The sequence below is a fragment of the Rhyacophila brunnea genome, unplaced genomic scaffold (genome assembly GCF_057557595.1).
Source record: "Rhyacophila brunnea isolate RB1 unplaced genomic scaffold, BYU_Rbru_1.0 scaffold_2, whole genome shotgun sequence".
Lineage (NCBI taxonomy): Eukaryota > Metazoa > Arthropoda > Insecta > Trichoptera > Rhyacophilidae > Rhyacophila > Rhyacophila brunnea.
The window spans coordinates 49,500,290-49,519,364 of record NW_028232859.1 but is presented as its reverse complement, the minus strand read 5'-3'; the positions used below and the strand labels follow the sequence as shown (position 1 = coordinate 49,519,364).

The 19,075-nt window shown below is 28.4% G+C and overlaps 1 protein-coding gene across 7 annotated transcripts in view; it reads right to left on the bottom strand.

The window, feature by feature from the left end:
• The window catches only part of Cda5 (Chitin deacetylase-like 5), a 256,043-nt gene extending 238,824 nt beyond the window's left edge, over positions 1–17,219 (bottom strand). For all 7 annotated transcript variants that reach the window (XM_085947737.1, XM_085947736.1, XM_085947740.1 and 4 more), the window contains exon 1: positions 16,802–17,219. In XM_085947737.1, the coding sequence (XP_085803863.1) occupies positions 16,802–16,862 (61 nt within the window). In that variant the 5' untranslated portion in view covers positions 16,863–17,219. The remainder of the gene's footprint in view (positions 1–16,801) is intronic.
• Between the last annotated feature and the right edge of the window lie 1,856 nt (positions 17,220–19,075).

Genomic DNA, 19,075 nt, shown 5'->3' with positions numbered 1-19,075 from the left:
AAGATTTGTCAGAAATCAATAAATTATTGTTTACAACGAAAGAGACATAAAAATGCTGACTATCGAATTATTTACTCTCCGGTCCGCGGGTATTAGTTTTTATTGTTTTCTGACCACGACTCAATCGGAATAACTTTCGAAAAACAGTTGTGTGTTCGTATCAAGGATATCTGGTTTCTTTAATCGGAGTTATTAACAATATACCGTATATTATATTGATTTTTAATGTAATGAGCCTGCGTAAGCACTATTTTGATATAACTGGATTCATAGAATTTCTGTTTGTACAGCTATTATAAATTATAATTTCTTACATTTCATTTTAAGTAATGGTCTCAGTTGACGATATCTCTACAGTTGTGTCACTAGCTTACGATACATTTTACGTATTGCTATTATACAGTTTTCAATATTGCTTCTACCAAACTAAAAATATATCAAGCCATTTATAGCAAACATTAATTGTAATAAATATTTTATATTTTAGCCAACTAAATGATCTTAATTTATGTAATGAAAAAGCACAAGCAAGTATTATTACTCATTATTACTATTTAATTCTGAACTATCCTAAACGCCAATTTTACGAAATAATATATGTTTTTTTACATCAATCGATTCTCAATGAAATTTCCAACATGTCTGTATATACCTAAATGCATGGGATTATATTAAATTTAAGAAACAATTATTTTCATGCCACTTCTTAAGTATCCTAAGTGACATTATTTGCCAATGTATTATTTTTTAATATTTCGATATTATCGAACTAAAATCGATTTAAGTATAGTTTCGTAATTTTTAAATTTCGCTTTCTGCACATTTTATAGTTTGGCGTTTAGGATAGTGTAGAATTGTTTAGAATTTTAATCATGATAGAATTTCACCAAGGATTATTACTAAACAAAATTAATTATATAATACCATATTAATAAGTAACTAAAATTGTTGAATCTAGTACATAGAGGTGTCGTAATAGATTTTTGCTTCTACATGAAATGGATACTAGTCACTTGCTCAGCCTATTAGGACCTTGTTCTGCATCTAAACACACGTCGAAAAAATAACATATGATTTTTCCAGGCCCGAGATTTGAACCTGAGACCCGCGACTTTATAAGCCGGTGCGCTAACGCTCGGCTATCGTGGGTGCCAACTTGGTATTCACCTAATGTAATAGAATAATATATTATTGCTGTACCTACGTGTTTGGCTTACATGTATTAAGCTTTGATACCTGATGAAGTTTATTCTGAAATCGATAATAACATATTTTATCTGTGATAGATATAAATTATCAGGAATTAAATGCGGAATTTCTTCAAAGATGGCTTCTACACTTTTATTTTTTATATTTCCAATATTTTTTTGTCAAACATTGGATTTGTTTATATTTTGGAGTCTATATGTAGGTATCATTCGTAAACCGATTAGAAAAATCGCCATACTGGTAAACTTTACGATACAAGAGAAATCTGCCAAAAATTACACCTAACCTGGCCCAAAAAAATATAGTAGATAGTAAATACTTACGTACAGCATGTTCTCTGTTTAAAACTGGCTTTTCTACTATAATAATTAATGATGATAAATAAATCGAGTCTCTATTGCTTATACGTAATAAAAACAAATATAAATTACTTGTACATTAATCAGCTAAATTTATAGAAAAACTGAACAGTTTATATCATGAAATATTTACTAATAATAGTCAATAATAATAATATTATGTAGGTAGATAAATATAAATAATTTTACGGTCAAATCAAAGTTAGTGATAGCACAATCACCCAGCCAAACAAACGGTCGTGCAACATGCAACATGTGCCTACTCTTGAATCGCATATCCCTGGTTCGATCTCCGGCTGGCATCGCGTGTCTTGTCGACTCAACTCGCCTACCGTTCAAGACTACTTTACAAACAATACAGTTAGTCAGCTGGCGAAGACGCTATTACACGGCGGAACACAATCTTAGACGATCTTCTCACGATCGTAATTAAACTACTTACAAAAATTAACACAGTTTCTTCCATCTAGATTCTAGACTAATAATTGTAGTTTGCGGAAACAGATGTGAACTGCAATTAACTGGATAATAACATGCTTTTGAAATAGTCTCAATTACTTCTTGAAATTGGATTCCGGTATTCTGGAAGACGAAGATCAGTAGGATTTAGGTATATGGCGTAGCTATGGAATACTGAAATCCCTGGAATTAAGAGGACACGGATTCTTTCTTGAAAGCGTCACGTGGTGCCCATAATATCTAAAGAAGCGGACTTGGCCTAAGTATGTACATTTTAAATATCCACATCGCATCCTAATAATTCTTAACTATCATAAAATTTCCCAACCATAATTATTACATTATCATTTCTAATAATTATTTATGTTTATAATATATTGTTATGTACCTGACTAATTAAACAATTATTAGTCATTAGACCAATTCATTAGATTCTTAGTTTGGGCCAAACATACATTGAAAAAATTAAATGTGTTCCTCAATTGTGGAAATAGGGAATAATTATTCGAAATACCATTGGCTAAATTAATATTATTGATTTTAACATTTAATATAGTTGTAATGCCTAAGTCCTCATCAAGATATTATCGTACCCCCGCAACTAAACCGCCACAAGTCCAAAATGACGTGTTTTAAGTTAATTACTATGTTTCGAAAATTTCATATCTCTAAGTCATCAAAAATTCAATCAATATCCAAATATATTTCAAAAACACAGTACAAAAATGCGAAAGGTAAAAACTTCTTAAAAACTTAAAAACTCTGTTTGACATTTTTTGGAGTGTAGCAGTTTTGTTGTGGGGGTGCGTTATGTTCATGAATAATCATAATAATAATTATAACCTAATAACGTTTGTATAAAAACTATTTGAAAGTTGTATCTAAGGCTATATATACCTCAGTTGAGGCATGGTCTAAAAAGATCGTAGATAGGCGATGCGTGGATTGTGCAAATGACGCGTGCCGAACGAAATATAATTTTTCATATAAATCCAACATGCGTCCATTTAATATTCTGTTTATTGTTCTCTTAGTAACAATAATAATATATTCATTGACATGTTTTCTTTTTCAAGTAAATGGGTAACATTTTTAGTCATCTTTACACGATTTAAAAATTAATACCCTCGTCGCCATCACGAAATAAATTGGCGTGTTCACACCTCTACGTTCGCCCTCCGATTGCCAGCGAGTCCAAAATTTCGTCGCACCTATAGTTGAAAATTATTTGCCGTTTCACTGAAGTAGCGTCTTAAACTGTTTTCAAATATTTTAGATACGAATGTCCATGATTTTGTATTCCCCATCAGTGTTAAACATTGTTCTTGATTTGGACTATCCATAATGCTCTTTAATATTTTTATAAATATCGTGTAATAACGGCTTTATAGTAAAACCGTTTTATTAGTAGTTGCAGTAAGCTACAACTAGATAATCATAAATACCGGTGAATTTACAGGTGTTTGAAGGTAAATAATTTTGTGTGGGTAAACTCATTATTATTACTGAAAAATGATACGATTATATTATTATCATGTTGATTTATTTTAGTATTTAAAGATTATAATATTTTAAATGTTAACTACAAATCACGTCTTATTTATGAACAATAAATCATGCAACTCTGATGAATTTTGTGAGAGTATAGATAGAAAGATATCTGAATACATTCAATTCACTTACAGGTAACAATACAATAATGTAAATAAAATTTAAATGTGAATACACACCAAAAATGTTGCAACATAAAAAGTGTGAGTAACATTTTTCTCTTTACATTAATTTCGCTGATTACATCAGACAATGATGACAATGGGAATGTGAACTTTAAAATTTAATAAAATTGTGCGAAGTAGTAATACTTAAATATAAATCATAAATTTTTAAAAAAATATTTAAAAGTCAGTGATTTTTTTTAATATTACAATTTCAAAAATTCAATTTCACGACTTTTCCTGAATTTTATTAAACGGTAGTTAGTAAACATCGTGTTTTTTTTTTTAATAACTACCGTAAAAAATATATCTGAACTTTACGAGTGTATCAATTATATAGTTTTTTTTGTGTATACAATTATTTTATAATGGCTTGTTATATCAATAGATGTCACGACCGATCGGTATAGCAGAATTTTACAATACCTAGTTATCGCTAACAGCATGCCAATTCCTTCTTTTTTATCAGTCGAGCCATCGTGAACAGACCTCTTCCGCATTACCTTACGATTTCAAATAATAATTCTAATTTCGATCAACGCAAAACTAAATAAAATATATACTGTGTTTCTATAAAAGATCAAACCTTCCACAGTCATGTAAAAAAAGTAATAATTATTTCTTGCGAATGACTTTAATTATGTAATAAATTTAAATCTTTCATTTCTAAAACCATCATGAAAGATGACCCATAAAAGCGAATTTCAAACAAATCAAATATAAATACTATGGAGCCATCATCTTCTAATCGCAAATAGTATTTCTCGCAAAAATATTTTGAAGTAAGTTAATGATAATTATTGTTTATTAAACATTAAAGTATGATTGGATGGTTGAGTATGCCTGGGACAGGAGATGTGCCCAGCGAAGCGCGTTTCTCTTGAGTTTCTCAACTCAACTTGAGTTGAATTTCATATAGCTCTCAGAGTGAGTAGACTATTAACTTTTCCGTCCGACAAGTTCCTGCAGTAGGCAATCTGTTTTGCACTGCAAATAATAATTGCTTTGTTAGATAACTTTAATGATACTGATTTAACCTTTATCGATTTAACAAATAATGAAATGCCGTAATAAAATAATACGAACGATGATAGTTTTGAAGAGAAGTGCACTTTTGCAAAATCATTCATCTTATTGATGGCCATCCTTACTCTGTTTAAATACTATTCCGAAGTATCAAATCACTCTAATGTGGCTGGCAATTAAAACGTAGAAAGGGAATATTTAAAAAGAAAACTGCTGGACTGTCATAATCTCCGATATAGACACACAAATATTTTGAATAGCAAAGAAATGGATGATAATAGAAGCATTTTTAATGTGTAATCTAGATATTATTTTTTTAAATAATTTATTATCGAATAGTATGTATAATTTTAACTGTCTAGCACTCGTTACATTCAAAGGTCTTTCCTATCTACAATATAATTTTGATTTTATAGCATGTGACATTTTTTTTATTCAACTACGGTAATTCTACAACCTTAAATTACCTCCAAGAACGTACGAAAAAATATCTAAATTCTTGTTAATTATTAGCAATTTTATGTTAAGCTATGCTTTGTTTGGGTAATAATTTATACCCAATTTGTAAAAAATATGTATATTTTGAAGATATTTTTATAATTTAATGTTTGAACTGTTTCAAGGCCCCCTTTTAAATCTTCTCGACGAACTGACTACTGACTGAAGCCAAAGTGTATGATACAGTTGATTAATTCAATCGGGGATTATTATTATACAATGTGCACACTAAGTAAGTATAATATATTTTTATTTTGACCTCGTTAATATATAAATTTGTTGAAATATATTTTCAATTTGTTTAAATAGTGGTTTGTATCTTTAAATGACTTTATACGAGTAATTAGAGAAATTCCATTATTACATCTCTCATCGTAAGAATTTGTCAAAAAAAATATATTATTCAATATGAGAGGTTACATTAAATTGCAATTTTGGCAAAATCATGGCGCGCTATAAGAAAACTGAAATGTACAAAAACTTCAAACGAAAACTGTTTATAAAATGAATTCGATAGCATGACTTAACAGATTTCCGATTTATATATTTATTTTATTTTTTGAAAGTTTCAATGCGCTGTATTGAAATTGTGATATTTTATTGTTTTGTATATTCTTTTAGTGTCGATAAACTGAAATACTGTTTATTAAAAGTGTTTTAGAAAATAAGATATACAGAAGTAGGTAGGTACTTACTGTAACGGGTATTCAAATCATTGTAAACATACCGCCTTAATTTTTTTAAATGTCAATTCTTCGCAAATGGCCATTATGTAAAGTTAAATAAAATAACATATAATTTAGAACATATTATATAATAAATAATTGTTAAGGAAAATAAATATATATATATACTTGAATTCGTATAATCTTATCCACTTCTATATAGATCGCGAAAAAAACTATTTGTATAGAATTTTTGCACAAATTTTATATAGATTTCAATATACATATAAGTATAATATTTGGAACAGAATATTTCATGAAATAATAATATGATATTCACATACTTACACAAGATTTTTCTCTTTAATACAATATTTCGTTCAGAATTTTGACAACGGCTTTCTGATTATTGGATATTGATTTAAAAGCAAGATTATATTATATTAAATACAGAAAATATTATATATTATTAACATCTATGCCATGAATCTAATTTGTGTTGTGGTTTGGAATCATTCTAGCATGGTTAAGCGCTAGGTACATAATATACTGAATGTTAATTAATACTTGTGAATGCTATAATATTTCTTGAATAATTTACTGTGTTATATATCTGATGCAAATGGTGACTAGTGTCAAACGGTACGGATTCTCTAGGTAAAAGTAAAATGAAGAATATAATATTTGCGCTTATATTTTACTTCGAGAATAACTCATTTAATTTACAAGTAAATGACACATTGACATTAATTTTATATCATGTAATTTATTAATATCATTCGTTCAAAAAACATAATATTGCGTAATGTATACAGTACTACTTTAATTATTGTATGTAAGCATCTATATGTAAATAAGAATTCAATACATTTTATTTTTTAAATAATAAATATTTACATTTTTGTTAAATTTGATATTTAAAATCAGAAGATATCGCTAATAGTTTAGCTGCATTCGTTTATAATGTATATTTAATGTGAGAATATCTACATAATAATATGTAATAATTATATATGGTTTCGATACTTACGTTAATCTATTAATTCCATATTGTTTCAGACTTGCTATATTTTTTTGTTGAAATTATTATGTTTAGTAGAACACGGAATAATCGTTATTTATTAGATTTTTTTATACAAACATAATCGTTAATGATCATTATTTTAAATATAAATCGCTGAATAATTTGCCGCCTGCGGCATAGAAATTGAGATAACAAATCCGTAAATTACATGGCTCTAAATTCTAATAAAAATGTATTAAATCTTGATCAGATTTGTAATCAAGGAATATTGTAATATTCATGTTCCATAATATATAGATAGACATAATAAAACTATGTGCAATATTAGCAGATTATTAATATATTAATATTTAAATTATAATAAAACTAATACCATGTGAATAATAAATAAATAATTAACATATTTATAATAATATTTTTTAAATATAAATGCTACATATAATTATAAGTATTTACTAATAAAATTATAATAATGAAAAAATACTTCATTTAAAATGTAATACTTAAAATATTACAGTTAGAATTTTTTAAAAATTCCTGAATGCCTAGAAATCATTACAATGAAACATGCAATCCATAATTTCATTTTATTTTGGCATTTCAAAAAATATTTTTTTCTCAGGTAGAGTTTGTAGCTTGACGTAATAATATTTGATTGCAAAAGCATTGTTAGAACAAATCACATGTAAAACTTTGCACATAAAATATGATCGTGTAACAACTTACCGGTTCTCGATTAAAACTATTTTTTATACCTATTAATTTATGTAATCGTAATTGTGTAGAGTGAAAACGTTTATTATAAAGAAATTATACTATGTATGTTCAATATTATTGCCCAGATACTGTTACTCACATTTAATCCCACTATGTATTCTATTGCTGGTTTTCCGTACAATCATTTTTAGAATCGGAATTTTTTTTTTAAATTTCACATGGTATTTAAAATAATTTTACGTAGCCGTCTGATATTAGTCTTAAATTTAATATAATTATATTGTAAATTGTATATATATGGCGATAGTAAAAAAACATTTAGTTCATAAAGAAAAATACATAGAATCACAATATGAAGTCATAGAACTAGTCATATAGCAAGCCATAGTCATAGTGGGACCGGCAAAGCACCAGTTAATCCAACAGCCTTCAGTTTGGCCTGGTGTATGGCTGAAACTCCTCATACCCACTCTTATCTCTCAAATCCGACCATACTCGCAAAGTAGAAACTATTTCAAATCCCATTTATGAATTTCGTAATAATAGTAGAAGATTTTTTTAAACCATATATTTTATAAGTTTGGATATGTATTCTATATTATTAATAAAATTGGCGTTTACGTGGTAAAACTCTATATTTGTACATGTGGAAATTCGATTAATTATGTTGACAGTTTTTTATGGGTATAAACTATCGGTCCATAGGTTGAAACAGCTATCAACAGGTAAGCATCACTTTCTTTTGGTGTAATCTTCTATCGTGGATTGGCTACCATATTGCAGTAGCTACACCCAGTGACGTCCCGTGGGGGTAGGTAGATTGAGCGTCGCTTGGGGGCGGCAGTTACTCAAAGGACGACAAATCGAAGAAAATCATTAGGTATATATAGAAACCTACCTAAACTTAGTAATAACGGAAATATCTTTCCATTAAAAAAATCAGCTCACTGGTTGGAAACAAAGTATATCTATTAATTAGATAAGTACTATACAATTTTCAACAGGACTTTATTTTTTTGTTGGGTTCGCGATGTCTAGTTTACTTCCGTTGTCCTTGAACGTCACGTTCTTTACAGTCACTCGCGAGTTATGGAAGTTGTCAGGTGTATTTTTAAATGTATCTATCTGAAACCGTAGACTCGCAATATTGTTTATTGAAGTAGAGATGGCATTTAAGTTAGATTTAGCGGTATATGTGCCTATATCTTGTTAGTAATGTATCCATACAACACAATTCTTAGATATTGGAGTTATGAAAGGATGATACAAAGTACTGTATAAAAAAAAATGTTGCGGCATTTTGGCACTGCCTAGGGGCGGCACTTTATCTAGGGACGTCACTGGCTACACCTCCATATCCTAGGTCAGTCTATCAGGTCCTCAATGCCTCGGGTATTAAACACCTCATGATGTTCTTATATCCATGCTTCTGCTGTCCTTTACTGTTCCCTGCATTAGAGCTGATGCAAATCATACTTATGCATTACAGAAACTATGGCCGAAGTATGCAGCTTTTCTCCACTTAATAATGGCTACAATTTTTCTTGGCTTATTGCCTCGGATAAACATAATTTCAATTGAATCATTTTAATATTTATTTTTTATTTTAATACTACTATAATTATGTATAATATTTTTTTTAATTGACATTATTTTTTGTTATACTAATCTATACTTCTTAAAATGTTTAGATAAAAAAGAGGCAAAAATAGAAGGTTATAAAACATCTAAACAATTGCTTTATACATATTTAATAATAATTGTACAATTTAATCAAATAACTCTTGTATATACATAAATCAATTTCAATATACATTTTTATTTTAAAGAAATAAGTTTAATGTTGCTATTAAATTTTGAAAGCAAGAGTTTGACCGCAGTCCGTTCTTGTAACTTGATAATGGGTTTAACAATTACTTTCGTTTTCCGGAAAGATAAAGCTAACATAAAATAAAATCTGTTCATATTGTTAGGTTGTACTCGTAATAAAAACTCTTATTGGCACAGATAATCGTTTAAGAGACGCCAAGAGTTAAATAAACGACTGCCATAAAACAATCTTTATCTTTGTTCAATTTTAAAATTGATAGTTTTTTTCCAAAAAAACATGAGAGAATGTATAAGTAATCATTGTGTCACAGATTATAAAATTATAATACCAGAAATATCTCAATTAGGTGCATATTTTTTAATTCTAAAAAATATGCTGAAATATATTATTGTGTTCCAATATCAATAACTTTCACATTGATAATATACCATAAACAATTTCGATTTTACCGGTTTTGTGTTATTTAAGTTGTATTTTTTGGCTTACTTTTCATATTTCACAAAGCTTTATAACAAGCCACCGTAGTTAACTTAAAACTTACCATACACATAGATAACTACTTACCTAAAATACATACATATCGACCGTGTTTAGGAAAAAAGGCGTAATCCACACCGAAAATTTTTTACAGGAGAGGCAAAGTATGTTTTTTGAATGATTTTGGTTTAATGTTAATAAAAAAAATAGACACAGACATTGGGTGCATGATGATTGATAATTTGGTGTAATATCTTTTCGATCTACTAATAATTAAAGAAGTTATTAAAGCAGAAAAATCATTAAAATTGAGGGTAAATGCTTTTTTCCTTCAATTAAAACTTAATTAAAGCTCAATTAAAACCTGAATTTAGATAATAAATCGGCATTTGCGGCTTACTTCCTTTTTACAGAACGTGTATTTAGTTGTATACATTGTTAATATCTAATAAAAGCACTTTTCAAAAAATCGAGGGTTACGCCTTTTTTCCTAAACACAGTCAATATTAATACACTAATTCTAATATATCTGCACAATCGTTATATTATTTACGGACAGTACATGTATTCGTATAAACTCGTACATGTACAAACTGCACATATAATATGTCTCACAATAAATTGGTGGATTAATTCATTATTTTTTTATGGAAAGTACCTACAAAGTTTTAATAAATTCATACCCAATTTAAATCCATTTCAATTAAGTACCTTCAGTTGATAGCATTTACAATTTTATTCGTTGTGTATGAGTAGTTTAAGTCAAAACATAACATTATTTTAACTAAAATAACTATTTGTAAAATTCAAAAGAATTAAAAATTTACTAGCCTTTCACGCGCATAAATTAGCGAAATTTTCTCTTTCCAGTATCACTCTCATGTTGCAGTAAGTCAAGCTTATTTCGCGTCTCTCTGTTGGTAAACGAAATTGTGAGAATCACTTCAATCAACAAGCATCTGCCAAGAAGGTCAATGTCACCGAGAGAACCGGAAGCTCACCAACACAGTCGAATAAATAACAGGTTTACTTCAATCAAACAAAATTGACTGGGTCATACACATTAATGACATAACACCTGCTTAGATGAAGACGTTTCCGAATAAAAATAATAAAAACGGTTTTTATAGATAAGTTGTAACCGTTACATGTTTTTTTTAATGAAATAGTAAATCGATATGACTACCTATACGTTCACATATTAAGCGTTTAAAATATTATAATCTATGTTTATAGTCGAATGCGTAAGTATGAAAAAATAAATAAATACTTTTAATCATCACGACAATTAGCATTACAATCCGGTTTAAATCTTGAGTCTTTACTATCTTCCTAAGAATTTTTTGGGTAGTTTTTATTCTTTGTTGCAAATAGTGAATATTACTCGTATAGACCTACAAACTTATCTGAAGAATGATATGGAGGAGCCACTGTCGAAAACTGGCAAAATCTGACATTCGAATGACGTTTATCAATATGGCGTCCTATGGTAGTTCGTAGTTCCATTTTAGGCCATTCTCCAGATAAGTTTGTAGGTCTATAGATTTAATATCAAAATATAAATAAATACTTACTTACCGAAAACACAACATTTGAATTTACTAACTCAACTTGTTTACAGCAGGCAACGATATATTTTGAGCGTAAACAGCTAGCTACTAAGCATTATATGGCAATAAAGTATAATACTTAGTAAAAGAGCAAATTTGTGTATAGTATAATATTTTTTCACTTTACAGCGGACAGTGAATATCGAATAAAAAACGTAATACCTGTCTTAAATTGTGTATTTAACTAGTAAGGCACTTGAAAGATCTGTATAATAAACATATGTTCGTAATTGCGTTAAAATTTACCCACTTGATTGAATACAATTTAAAAATAAATTATTACTTAATTAAATGCGTGAAGTTAGTCCAATAGAATAAAAAAAGGCAATTCAGATATCAACTGTAAAAACATAATATTTAATAGAGTTTAAATCAGTGTAATATTCAAATTTAAAATTTTTACATAATTACAATTTACGACGTTCACAACATGATATTTAGAAACAAAGAAATATTATTAAAAGAGTATTGCAAAAAATATAAATTAGATACAAGGAAGTACACCGAATGAGCTATGCAAACCATATTTTAAAAATTTATAAAACAACGTCCACCTATACTCATCTTCATGTCGGTAGAATATAATATTATCAACATCCGAAACGATTTGGTTGAACAGAGTTATTGCCCTCCCAATTGGCATCACCATTGGCAGGTTAGTTCTGCTACTTGGGAGAACAAATAACTGATGATCCCGATTTCTAAGATAGTTATCAGGAACACACAAGTCAATACTACCAAGAATGGCAGAGTTCTCAATTACGCCACGTATAAGTCTAAAAAAATACGTGGCCAAATATTGATATCTTCCAGCATTTAAACTATAGCATTGCATTATTATATTAGTCATCAAGTTATAATTTTTTTTTTTTAATTATTTTTTTATAAGTGATTTCATTGCCTCAGTACAAGGGTACTCTATTTGACAAAAACCTCTTTGGAGAAAATAGCTGTCAAAGTTTTTGATTACTAATAAGACACTAATTACATATTTTTATAAAGTCTTTACATATTATTAGTATTATGTAAACATCCTAAAAAAGAACATTGTATTTAAACTTATAAAGAACCACCTTAAATTTCCTCCCATATTTTTTTAATTAAATCAATTTATGTAATAAAGTGTATTATTGCACTAAAACAATTAGGTACCTATACTCCTTTAATATTCATGTTGATGTCATACAAATGTATCTGAAATATTAATGTAAAATAAATATCTACAAACAATAATCTAGCCTTGTCCAGAAACTTCAACTGATTCTCCATATTTAGTAATTAATAAGTCAAAACTGAAATTTTGTCAAATAGTATACCCTTGTACTGAGGTAGCAATTCATAAACTTGCGTGTGATGGCCTACAAAACAAGTTTTTAAATTTTTCTACCGCAATGCATTTCGAGGAGTACTATTTTCTCCACACTGATTTTTAATAAATTCATTCTTCAATGTATTCATATGCAATTTTTCTGCATATTATGTTTTATTATAATGAAAAAATTAAAATAATATATTTATTATATAGTGTGTATTCGATTTCATATTTGAATTTATTGACCGCGATAAATTTTTCAACTTTCTTTTGCAACACTCGCACAACATCGTTGCTTATTTTTTCAATTCAATTTAATTGCAAATTTAATATAGAATTTCATAAGTACGATAGTGACGGAATGCATTTGTACTATAGTGAGTTTCAAAACTTATCGTATTGACTCGATAAACAATTATTTCTAAATATTGTATTGAAATGTCAAAACAGATATTTTCATCTTGGCCTTAGTCTGCGAATATCACACCATTATCATAATCAATAAATATAATATCGTTGCTTTCTGAGGATAATTATTAATTTAATTTATGTTTCCAAGGTTATACACAATTTTTACCAAACGCAACGACAATAAAATACTTTGTATATACTTACTGAATTTATCAAAAACGACACATTTATATTGTAATTTATATGGATTTATTCTACACTATATATCAAGTAACGTGTTTCATAATATTTCCTTAATTTACATGTATTTTTAAATCATTCTCAAATTAAATATTTATAATGCAATGCCTTGAAAAGTGCAATTTGAATTTATAGTTATGGCTATTAAATATCTATAGTTTCGATAATACATACAGTTATTGATTTTGAATTAAAACAATGTTACACATACAATAGGTAAATAATAAATATCATTCATGATTCAATGTACAAATCGGTTTCACGTTTCACCTGAAGTAAGTAGTAAATTCTGCGAGAATACCCTAGAAAGTGTTTGCATTAGCATAGCTCGCGGTGTTTAATGCAATGTGCTTAACCGACTTTATTGGTAACAGAACTGACAATAATCCGTTATTTATTATATTATGATATACGTAGAGCAATCACAGCAAAAACAATTGAACGGATATCTGTCTGCATTACTATGGTACGTGAAATCAGTGTATAAAATTTTATAATAATAAAATCATAATTTTACTGTGAGAATATAAATTCAAGCAATCGATAGTTAATTTAAACTATCAAATATGTTTAAAAAAAATGAATTAAAATGAAAATTCAAAACTTGCTACAAATACTAATTTTATTGTGTTGCCACTGTCAAATAATTTTAGTGACAAATATATCATGATCTTTTCGAGAAATTTTGCGTCTACCTACTTTATAAGTATTTCAAGATAATTTATGTCACATTGAATAAACTTATTATGTACATTATCTAGTACATATTATATATATATGAGAAAAATACACATCCTATATAAAATAATCACGTTTTTATTTATTTCTTTATAATAAATTTATAACCCAAATACATTTAATTCGTCCTTATATAAAAAAAGGTTTACATAAAGTATTTGAATAAGTATGGAAGAATATAGATTACATATTTTAACAAAATTCATCCAATGTAAGTGTAAGCGATATTGTACAACGTTTTTATTAGCTCGTATTCTTAGTTGTCCAGTGGTTGTTTATCCAGTATAAATCTTGCAATCGATTTGTAACTAATTTCCCGACTAGCTAGACATTTGAAACTTCTAGAATGTATCAGAACACGATGCCAATGCATTTTTTAATACTTTTCTTTTAGCCATCTTTAAGTAGAATTGAATTCATTTTCATTTAATTCTGTTTTGTATGAAAATTTATTTCGGAAGAAATCCGTAATCCAATCCAATATTATTGGTTGTTAAGTGGGTGGTCCTAGCAACTAAATTATTAATATATACGTGCGCTACTATGGAAATCAAAATGACATTTCAGTATTCTATATTAATTGCTTGTTTTTTGTTTTTTATTTACTTCATACCAAGTACAAGTTTGAGCATATTGAGCATAATAATTCAACAGAAAATTTAAAAACGTTGTAAGTATATAAAAAGTTCTTTTTATCTTGTAATTATTTGTATTTTTTTTATAAAACTGTAACCATAACCTTAATAAATACAATGGAAGGTAGACAATACCAACAATTATTAAATAGCAATCAACCATCAAAATATAATATGTAGTGTTTTAATTATCGTAAAAGTTAACTTGACGGGCTATATTTCTAATGTGTAAAAGTATATACCTACGTACTACAATCAATATGTTGTAATATAAAAATAATACAAATCTCAACAAGTCGTTTCGTAATGAATGATTACATTGTTAACCAGTTAGCACGCATATACTTACATATAATTACAACGTGAAAGATGAATAAAAATGTACGGAAGGTCTTTTTCATGATGCATCTTCGTAGTCAAAGACGTTAAACGTGCGTTTTGATAAAATCAAAGAGAATATGAATTATTCAACGTTTCCAAAAGACTCGAATTGTTGTCTCATATGATGGCACATTTGCATAGCTGGACAATTTAAATTATTACATCATAGTAAAGCATTTTATAATACGTATTGCTATTAAAAACTAACCAAGGCTAACGACAACCTGATGTTCTTGATTTTCAAAAGAAGGTTTTTGTAATTTTTGTCACGAATTGTCAGAAAAAAATCTATTCACACTAATTCAGATATTCATCGACGTGCGAACGAAATAAAATTATTACAACAGTATGTATTATTATAGTATGATGAAATCTATAAATCGGGTTTGACCACTGCCCGTACGTTCAAATCGCCAGACGAATTCATATAACAAAATGTGCGTACGTTTCGTAGACGGGCTGTGTATCATTTCGTAAATGAATTATTTCTGTCATACAATAAAATTTCCAGTCATTTATTTACGTAAAGTCAAGTATTTTCAACAACCTCGCAATTATTTCCTGCAACCACATATTTTGTATAACATACCTAACTATTTTCACAACGAGTTTTCCAGTATACCAAACTTAAAATTCTCGCGTTGACAATTAATTTTTCCCCTACGTAAGCAATAAGTATTTTCAATTAAAATGCATAGATAATTATTATATTATTAACTACCTACATATATTATACTAAATTTGAAGACATTTTAATGAAATAACTCTAATATTTAACATTGGGTATACTTCCTGCTTACTTATTTATATAATGACAATAATTGAGGAAATACAATAACTTGACACTGCCATTGTTGTATCTTGTTATTGCAAACTTGTATTACTTATTTAACTATTAATATTTTGTGCTTCTTATATTATATTAGGCGATAAATTATATTTAAATATTTGAGAAACCTATTGATAAGTGCACATTGTTTTACTCTTGTTGTTTCTAATCATATACGTACATATTTTATTCGCTCACTAGAAGCTTTCAAATAAGCTTTTATGGCTAAGAATATTTAATGAAAAAATTTCTGCTTAAACCTGGCTTATTTGAATTGATAATAAAGACCGCAACTTTCATAATCACGTGTTTTCAATCTTGACCTACGCAAGATGAGTTACTTACAGCATGGCTTGACTTACTACTTGATCCATGCACTTTCTATGTATACAATATACAAAATATTACTTTTTCAAAAGCTCATAAAATAAACATCAGACATACTTATAATTAATTATTCCTTTTAATACTGGTGTACCAAGTACTTACCTATAAATAATGAGTAAATAGTAGTGAAAAAGTTTATTAAACGAAAATATTTTAAAATAAGTTTAAAGTGATATTTTTTATAATAAAAAATATACTGCTTCCTGAAAACTATGTAAGTAATGAAATTATACCATAATAATATGTAGTTTTAATTTAGCATGATTTCTAATTCTCACCTGTAAATATCAGCAACAAGCCAGCAAAAAGCGCGGGAGAGCGCTGAAAACTGTTCCTCATCTTTCAGCTTTTCCAAATGCAAAGTCCAAAAAAATATCCTCAAACGGAAAACCACCAACTGTCAAGAGAGTTCTTTTAAGTAGAAAAAAGATTTAATACACTTGGATTTTGGTCAACCCACTATAAGGAATTTATTAATTTGCACTATTTTATTATTATAATAAAAACACTTTGCATTTTAGATTGATACGCAACATTTAAACATATGCAAAATTATTCACAAGTATTTAAATTCGGAAACAAGAAAAGATGGCGAAGATTTTTTTTCAGAATTTTCTTTTAGTCGCGCCGTATTGTTACAATTGTGGGACGCGTCAAGGTACAGACGGTTGCCCGCGCGGCAGCGGACGAGTGAGTGAAATGCTCGCCGACGGTCTAGCCCCTCTTCGGTGCGGCCGCGCGAACGGCCTTTGGAAACGGCCCGGGTGGGGGTTTCCCGGGCAGGGCGCCTCGCGCCAGGGAAAACTTTGCCGCAATTTTTCGATTGGCATTTGCGACACTCCGCTGGGGCAACTTTGTCGAAAAAACTCGTTGCAAAAATTACTTTTTGTCTACATTTTTTTCAACGCCGAAGCCTGCTTGTCCGGGTAATGTTCGCGTTGTTACATAGCCGTTTTAAACTAGTTTATAAAATAAATTGAGGCGATTTCTTTCGGCAATTAGTTTTTGCTTGTAGTATTATTATATTTAATATGGGTGCGGTGGATATGATCGAATTTTTAAAGTTCACACTGAAGGCTGTAAAATATGTCGTTCATTGCACTGGAATGACTGAGGTCAAAAATTAGAATACCAAACCCAAGGTAATTTAATGATACTTGCACAGATATACACGCATGATATTAAATTTAAAACCGATATTATGTTTACTACTACTAATAACTTACTAAAAAAAATATTTTATTAATCTCTGCTACTTCCGACTCTTCGAACTTGAACTTACATAGGTAGATACTTAAAATTATGAACTTTTTTTAAAATATTTAACAACAACGCTATTTTTTTTAATATTTGACAATAATATTGTTCTACCAACTAAGCTTTCCATGTTCAGTTTTAGAAGCTTTTTCATTTGTAAAAAAATACTGCAAAACTAATTATTATAATTAATGATTGCTGTTTATTTTTTTCTCATTTAGATGTAATGTTTTAATTAAGTAAAAAAAAATATAATGCATTACCAATTGCAAATAATTAATTGTATTTAGAGAATTCGCAAAAAATGATGACCTATAGAATATAACAATGTTTGTTTAATAAAACTTATACAAACCTTTATCCTAATGTGAAATGATTGTATTTACTTTAAGAAGACCAGACCAGACCAGACCAGAAGGTACCAGACTTTAAAAAACTGAAATTTTGTATAAGAGTAAATTAAATTCAATACTTCCATTATTTTCAATGCGTGGCTAAGTTGATAAGTACTTGTGATTTTCATTTTCAATGTCAAACTATACGAACAATGACGCTTTATATTTAAAGTTAATGTTACTAATAATGACATTTAAATTGAGTGGAAATAATTTTACTACATTCTCATTTGTTTAAATATGCCTACGTAATTGTAATTTTAACATACTTAACATTTTTGTAAGTAACATATTTGTTAGTTTGAAATATTCCCACGAATATTTACGAAATTAAGGATGGCAGAAATGTTATTAACAATTTAATTTCACTTAATCATCTTTAGCTATTTTTTTTGTAACTACACATCATTTTTAATTGTACATTTACTCAATGAAGTCATTTTTTCATTTATAATTATGTATATCATCACTATTAACACTGTTTCATATTAGTTATAGTTTCTTCATTCATTCAGCATTCCTCTTTTACCTATTAGAAATACGTTGGCATTAACATAACTGGTTTAATTTCTTTTATTTTACTATCAATTCATGGTGGAACTGCATTGAATTGTTGTTTTTATTTAATAAAACGCATTCTTTTTGTAGTACTTATTCCACTTTTAATCAAGAGATTAGGAACGGTTTCGTCCGCCTCAGAGGGATATTCGGATTAAATGTCCCACAAATCAGTTGAAAATGTCCCTCTGAGGCGGACGAAACCGGTCCTAATCTCTTGATTAAAAGTGGAATAAGTACTACAAAAAGAATGCGTTTTATTAAATAAAAACAACAATAACTGGTTTATTTATCAAATAATCTTTTATTTTTGTATAGAAGTTAAATAATTAACTAAACTAA